Genomic DNA, 7,500 nt, shown 5'->3' with positions numbered 1-7,500 from the left:
TACACGAGATGTGGATTTTGGTGGAAATCGTTCAAATCCTCCGCTGAGTGAATGATGAACATCGACAGACTCACTCACATGAACATCGATTACTCAGAGATCACAAATGCTAGCTGTTCAAGCAGGACGAAAGTAAAGGCACCCTATAAAAGGAGGGAAAATGTTTGTGTGTGTATGTGTGTGTGTGTGTGTGTGTGTGTGTGTGTGTGTGGTAGCTGATGAAGGTACATTGGCTAAAATGCATTACTGGATTGGACCGTTTTGTGGGCGTGGCCTAAAATAAAAAAGGTAAAAACCCTTTATTCAAACAGTTCCAGAGGTTTTTCCTTCTTCAAGAGGTTCCTGAGATCATGATTCATTTGAACACTTTACATTGTTGAGCTTTTTTCTAAGAAGTTTTACAAGAAGGTGCCAGAACTCTTCATTTGTTCAGAAGGATTTGTTCAGAACCGTTTTTATTTGTTTAAAATGGATCTTTTATTATTTCGTAAGCTCTTTAGGTCTTTTAAAAGCTTTCAGTTTTTTTCCAGAATTGTTTAGATCCTCCAAATCTTTATTGGAATCGTTATTAAAAGGAACAAAGTCCACTTTAAACTGCACATCTAAACACCACAATAAATAAATAAATAAATAATCTGGAGGTAGAACCCAAAAGGTTCCTAAACTAAAATCAGCCTGATCTTCTGCAACACTGAAGTACTGAGTAAGAATGAAGTTAAAAACAGAGAATTCGCTCAACCATCCCTGTCACAACTTTTGATCATTTTGATCACTTTTACATGTCGCTGTTAAAAGTAAAGTTATACACGTGGAATAAGGTGAGAGGATGAGTGCTAATGGAAAATCTGCTTTTATGAAAAGTTCTGTTACTTTGTGTGGAGAAAGGAAAAGTGTGCTGATTCGGTTCCTCAGCTTCTGTTCTGTAAGGCATCTGTTTGTAGCTTCTGCTGCTGCCAATCAGAGAAACTCGTCTCGCTGTAATGCATTCAGCTCGATGTAGCGCCATGAAAGTTTTACAAGTAGAGGAAGAAAAAAGAAGATGGGGAGACGGGGGACTGTGCTAGAGACAGATGAGGAAAAGCCCTGAAAATGGATAGAACTATAAATAACATCACAGCAAAACACTAGCAGCCCAAAAACTGAGCTGATTCACTTGATTGAAAATCATCAGTAACCATGCTGGCAAACTTCGGAAGCTCTGAATGCACTCCTATAAAGACTGAGCCAAATACTTTAATTAAAAGTGTGAGTTTTGTGCTTTCTGTGTGTGTGTGTGTGTGTGTGTGTGTGTGTGTGTGTGTGTGTGTGTGTGTGTGTATATATTAATGTTCGTTTGACGCAAATGAATATTCTCGCAGCATTAGCACCATCTAGCGGCCGCATTACACCTAAACACGGCATGAGGTATTTATTCTCTAAACAAGGCAGAAAAAGTCGAAGGGCAGCTACAGTGTAAAAGTGCAGTTCATCAGCAGCTGAAAAAGACTCGAATGGATTTTTATTACATTCCTAAACGCGGCTCTCAAGATAATGATTAGGAGCATTTGCTTAATTAAAATGCTGAATTCAAACCCTGCAGTAACGTCAGAGGGGAAAAAACAACTAAGTCATCAAGAGGAGTTAAAAAAAAACCCCCACAGAAATAACACCTTATCGCCCACACACACACACACACACGCACACACCGCAGGGATGTGATGTGATGTGACATCTACAAGATAAAAATTTTAAAAATAAATTATTATGATTCCATTTTTATAATTCTACATTTTGATATAAAACCTGACCATTCAAAAATATTTACAAATATAAATTTTATATTCAGAAAGCAAACAGCTTTAATATAATTAGAGTGATGTTTTGCTCTTAATATTTGTAACATTCCTGAACTATGAGGTTTAAATATTTGTACAGAAATGGCACAGTCCACAGCTCATTAAGGTTTGTTCCTCTTCTTAATTATTCATCCAGAAGTAAATATAAAAAAAAAAAAAATAGGTGGAAAATAAACAAAATTGAAGAAAGAATCAAACAGACAGACAGAGAAAGAGACAGACAGACAGACAGACAGACAGACAGACAGACAGACAGACAGACAGACAGACAGACAGACAGACAGACAGAGAAAGAGACAGACAGACAGACAGACAGACAGACAGACAGACAGACAGACAGACAGACAGAGAAAGAGACAGACAGACAGACAGACAGACAGACAGACAGACAGACAGACAGACAGACAGACAGACAGACAGACAGGTGTCTTACCTCTACATACTCTCCTTGACTGTCTGTAGTTTCCTTTTGACTGAGGAGAGAAAAAAATCATTACTCATACTTTTGTACATTTTATTTATATTTTACAATATTAACTGTATTATCTAAATATCTTAGTAACAAGTTGTTATAACTATTAATGAAAGAGAAAATATAATGAAATGAAATAATAATAATAACAATACAATTATTATTATTATGATGATTATTATTATTATTATTATGTTAACAATAATAAGTTTTATTAATCAGTGTGTAGTATAAAATATAATAATAATAATATAATACAATGATAACTAATATATTAACTACTATGATTATTAATAATAATAATAAATGTTATGATGAAATACACATTATGTAATAGATCCTCTCACATCACCACACATTTCTGTGTGTTAAAATGCAAAAGGCTGAAAATGATTTCACGTGTAGTTTAATATCAGAAAATATTGCGTGAACTCTGCCTGTAATAAAGTCTGTGTGTCAGATGAAGGAATTCACTGCACTTCCTGTTTCTCTGAACCACTGAATCCTTAATACTATAAGGAGGTAAAATTCCCCTTGAAGTTGAAGGTAAGTGTGTGTATGAACTGGGTTTGGGTTTGGAAGTGAGAGAAGAGTTAAAGATAAGGATGATGATGATGATGATGATGTTTTTCGAGCCTCTCGATCATCACTTTCAATATGATACAACTTATTTTTTATCAATTTGGTCACTTTTATATGTAGCTTTTGGATGTATTTATAATACTTGTACTTTTTCCTTAATATTTTACTCGTATCCAGAGTGAAATGCATTTATGAAGGTTAAGGGCCTTGCCCAGGGGCCCACAAGTATCAGCTTGGTGTAGGGACCATAATCTGAGCCACCATTTATAACAGCTTATAGATCATCATTATAATGAGGTCATTAAGGTCATCATCATCATCATCATCATCATCATCCTCAGAATATTCAGAATAATCATAATAAAATACAATATATACGTTATATTAGAATTTATAAATTCACTACTACTATTACTATTTATTATCATTTTCTAGACTAAAATAAAGTGTCTAGAGGTTATTACAGTGTAAACAGTGCGTCTGGTTTCTAGAAAAACAGTTCTAAGAAGATCAACAACATGTGAGATGTTTCCGTCTTCACATGAGTTCATTATTTTCCTACAACTACACACCATGAAGTGTTTAATTCACTCCTTCTTCAGACTCGTCTTCCTTTTCTCTCTATAAGAGCTGCTGATATTGGAAATAAATCAACACCTTCTGACCAATCAGAGTCCAGAATTAAACATCACTGTGTGTAAATCATTCACCTCTGAGGATCTGGACCGGTTTTCCTCTCTTCTTCTTCTTTCTCATGATGACGCTCTGTAACGGTGGACGTTTTGTTCTCCTGCAGATCCACAGACATCTTCACAGTGAGACTGCTCTTCCTAGGCAGATCTGGTTTCTCCTGGAAGGCATCTGGAGGTCGATCTGGATCTCGTGAACATGCTTTTTTCTGATCTTTCTGGATCTGCTCAGTGGTTGGAGCTTCAGATTTCTTCCTGGATTGAGCACTATGGTGTTCTGGAGTGTGCTTGTCATCTACGTTGTTCTCGTGCAGGCTGGAGAGCGCTTTGCCATTGAGAGCGCTCATTAGAGGCGACTCGATCACGTAGTCTGTACATCTCATGCTCTGACTCCGGCCCAAGGAGCTGCTGCTGGCCTTGGTTTTGGTTTTAAGACTCCTTTGATTATCCTGACTTTTATTCTTGGTGCTCTTGTCTTTCTTTTTTGAGGAGCGTGGCATGGTGCCCATGTGGGTATACATTTCACTGGAGCGAGCGTAACTCGGGCAGCGAGGCCGCATGTCATCCTCATAGATGGTCGGCTCGTCATCTTTATGAGAACCTTCTTTCGATGTGTCCGATTTGCGACGGAAGGAAAGATTCCCCAGACTCCCAAACCACTTAAAACCTGCACACAAGCACAGAGTTACACTTTAAACTTTAAATAGTCAGAACAATTTTAATGAAAGCGGCTTTGATGTATAAATATGAGAACATGGACTGAGATGCTGCTCGAGTTTGCACTTTCAAGGGTTTAAAGTAATTTTCTGAAACGAGCTCAAAAACCCTTTTCAATGTGTTAATTAATCTTCACACTACTGCAGCTGCAAATCGCAAGTTTATGGTAATGTACCATCACACTATCGTTTTCACCGCGGTGTGTACAGTGAACACTAACAGGAAACGTATAATAAATGAAGAGATGTTGGTTTGTGTAACATTTATTGAAGGAGTCTCCAGTGATACAGTCAAACCTGAATATGAATATTATTAGCAAACATAAATTAATATATAAAGTATATTTTTTTTCCATTTTTATTTGCTGCTGAAAAAAACTTTTTATAAATAAGAACTGACCCACAATAAATAGTTTTAATAGAGTAAATAATTTTTCTATCATTTTATTAAATAATTATTTGTTATTATTTCAGTTTATACCATTACAATATTTTATTTTCAATATTTCTAATAATTAAATTGATAAATAAAAAAAACATCTGAATGATCCAAGATAATCTTAAAATTATTTAATTATTTTTTATTATTTAATTATAATAAATTTGCATATATACTTTGTGTGTGTATATATATATATATATATATATAATTAAATACCAAATTCAATATATTTTTACTGTCACACACTGTTTAGTCAAAAGTATTGGGACACACTGCTTAATTATTAAATCCAGGTGTTTCAATCAGACCCTCACCACAGGTGTGGTAAATTCAAGCACCTGCAAACAAATTCAGTCCCCATTTATACACATTTGTCTCCAAAAATGTGTTTTTCTGAGAAGCTCAGTGAATTCATGCATGGTATCCTATCAGTAGATGCTGGAGCAGTGGAAATATGTTCTGTGGAGTGCTAAATCGTTCCTCACTGTATGTCAGTCTGATGGACGAGTCTGGGTTTTTGGTGGATGCCAGGAGAAGCCTTCCTGCCTGACTGCACTGTGTCAAATGTAATGTGTGGTAGAGCAGGAATATAACAGTATGAGGAGGTTCATCAGGGCTGTGCTCGGCCTCTTATTGCCAGTGAAGTAAAATCCTGATGTTTCAGAAAACCAACACATTTTGGACAATGCTGTGCCTTTAAATGTTCTTTTCCAGCAACTTCATCATTTCAAGTACACAAATCAAGGTCCATAAAGACATGATTGGATAAGTTTGGTGTGGAAGAACCATCGGTGATTGCACAGAACCCTGAACCCTTCACCCCTTTTAAACACATTAGGGATGAACTGGAACATATAGGGAGGTGGTAGCACTGGGGTGAAGGCATCAAAAGGTTGTGAGTTCAAATCCCAGCACCACACTGCTGCCACTGCTGGGCCCTTGAGAAGACCCTTAACCCTCAGCTGATCAGTTCCAAGTCACCCTGAATTCAGACGTCTGCCAAATGCCATAAATGTAAACTGGAATGAGGATCCAACATCACTGCCTGACCTCACAAACCTCACATCTTAAAATCCCACAGAAACACTCCAAAATGTTTCCTTCCCAAATTCAACACATTACAGTCTCATCTTAGTGTTTCTACTTGAACTCTTGATTCCTTCCTCACAGGAGAACACTCTGTAGGTGTATAATGATATGTTTGAAGTATGTGGTCACAAATTTCCACATTTCTCAGCCGCAAACTCCATAGAAGAAAGATCTGAAGATCACTAAAGTCACATGTGTGAGCTTCTGTGGCGACTTCACGGCTCTCCTGCAATCAAAACACCTGACTGTTTTCATATGGAAGCTTATGATTGCGTGTTTCTCCCACTTCCTTATTATTTATCTGACACATGAAGTGGGATTAAATCATCACTGCTGCTCAGATGAAAGATCTCGAGTTTCACACAGAAACACATACAACCAGTTTACACATGAATTTATTTCGATTAAATGGCAAACGTTTGACTCAAGTAAACGCTGATTCTGTCCAAACATCACTGCACTGCACTTCTCTCTCTCTCTCTCTCTCTCTCTCTCTCTCTCTCTCTCTCTCTCTCTCTCTCTGATTTACATTTTAGCAGGAAATCAGAATGAATTTCATTGTGTTTATTAGTGTAATATTTTATAGCCCTTAACAGAAAACACACACACATACACGAATGGGCGCGCGCGCGCACGCACGCACACACACACACACACACACACACACACACACACACCGGTAGTCATTAAAAATACTCACTCAGTTTGCGTTTGATCATGATGTCCGTTCACCAGGATGTGGATGTTTATGTCCTTTCCTGGAGAGTTCTCTATAACCTGCTGCTTCCTCATGTGTGTGTGTGTGTGTGTGTGTGTGGACAGAAGGGCTGGTGCAGTGTAAGAAGCAACTCTGTAACACTTCCTGTGTTGAATTAAGTTGCACACCCTTGGGTTGTGGTTGATTTCACAAAGACCTCGTTCTCATTCTAGAGGGACTCCTTATATCTAACAATGTCAAACTATCTTCAGCTGCGTCTAACTAACTATCTAACTGTCCCGAAATGCCTCTAAATGTCCCTAAATTTCCCCCAGTGTCTCTAAATATCTCTAACTGTCTCTAACTATCTCCAGCTGTCTCCAAGTGTCTCCAAATGTCTTGAAATGTCTCTATCTAGCTTAATCGTTTCCTAAATGTCCAGGACCACTCCAACTGTCTTTACATTTTTCTGGCTGTCTCTAAATACCTCCAATGGTCTCATCTCATCTCATCTCATCTCATCTCATCTCATCTCATCTCATCTCATCTCGTTCTCTGTCTCCAACTCTATCGTAGATTAACTTCCACTTTGTTCAACTTTTGTTCGCCAAATGCCTTTTAGTGTCTGTAATTGTCTCCAGATATCTAAAACTATCTTCAACTCTCCCTGACTCTCTCTAAACGTCTCAAACTCTTTTTGGATGTCTTTAAATGTGTCCAAATCACTTTGAATGTCCCTAAATGTCTCCAAATCTCCCTGTCTTTAAATGTCCCCAACTGTCTCCACCTCTAAATTTCTCCATCTATCCTCAGCTCTATCTCAGACCGGATTTCCATTCTCTCCACATTTTTCCTCCTGCAGGTTCTTTGTTTTGTACCTAATCCAAAAACTTCTCGCTCTGAATGTGTTTCTGTGTCAGAGTACAGGAAGTGGTGTCAGTAACGAATCTGAAAAACCTTATTTTAACAAGTGAAAAA

General features: G+C 37.5%; 1 protein-coding gene across 1 annotated transcript in view; it reads right to left on the bottom strand.

Moving 5' to 3' along the window:
• sh2d3ca (SH2 domain containing 3Ca) overlaps window positions 1–7,401 on the bottom strand; it is a 45,241-nt gene extending 37,840 nt beyond the window's left edge. The window contains exons 1-3 of the mRNA XM_083568697.1: window positions 6,526–7,401; window positions 3,600–4,245; window positions 2,269–2,308 (exon numbers count right to left, since the gene is read on the bottom strand). Coding sequence (XP_083424823.1) covers window positions 2,269–2,308; window positions 3,600–4,245; window positions 6,526–6,544 — 705 coding nt within the window. The 5' untranslated portion in view covers window positions 6,545–7,401. The remainder of the gene's footprint in view (window positions 1–2,268; window positions 2,309–3,599; window positions 4,246–6,525) is intronic.
• Window positions 7,402–7,500: the final 99 nt, after the last annotated feature.

Source organism: Silurus aristotelis, assembly GCF_946808225.1.
Source record: "Silurus aristotelis genome assembly, chromosome: 18".
Classification (NCBI taxonomy): domain Eukaryota; kingdom Metazoa; phylum Chordata; class Actinopteri; order Siluriformes; family Siluridae; genus Silurus; species Silurus aristotelis.
The sequence above is the reverse complement of the archived record's forward strand: the minus strand, read 5'-3'. Positions and strand labels throughout refer to the sequence as shown.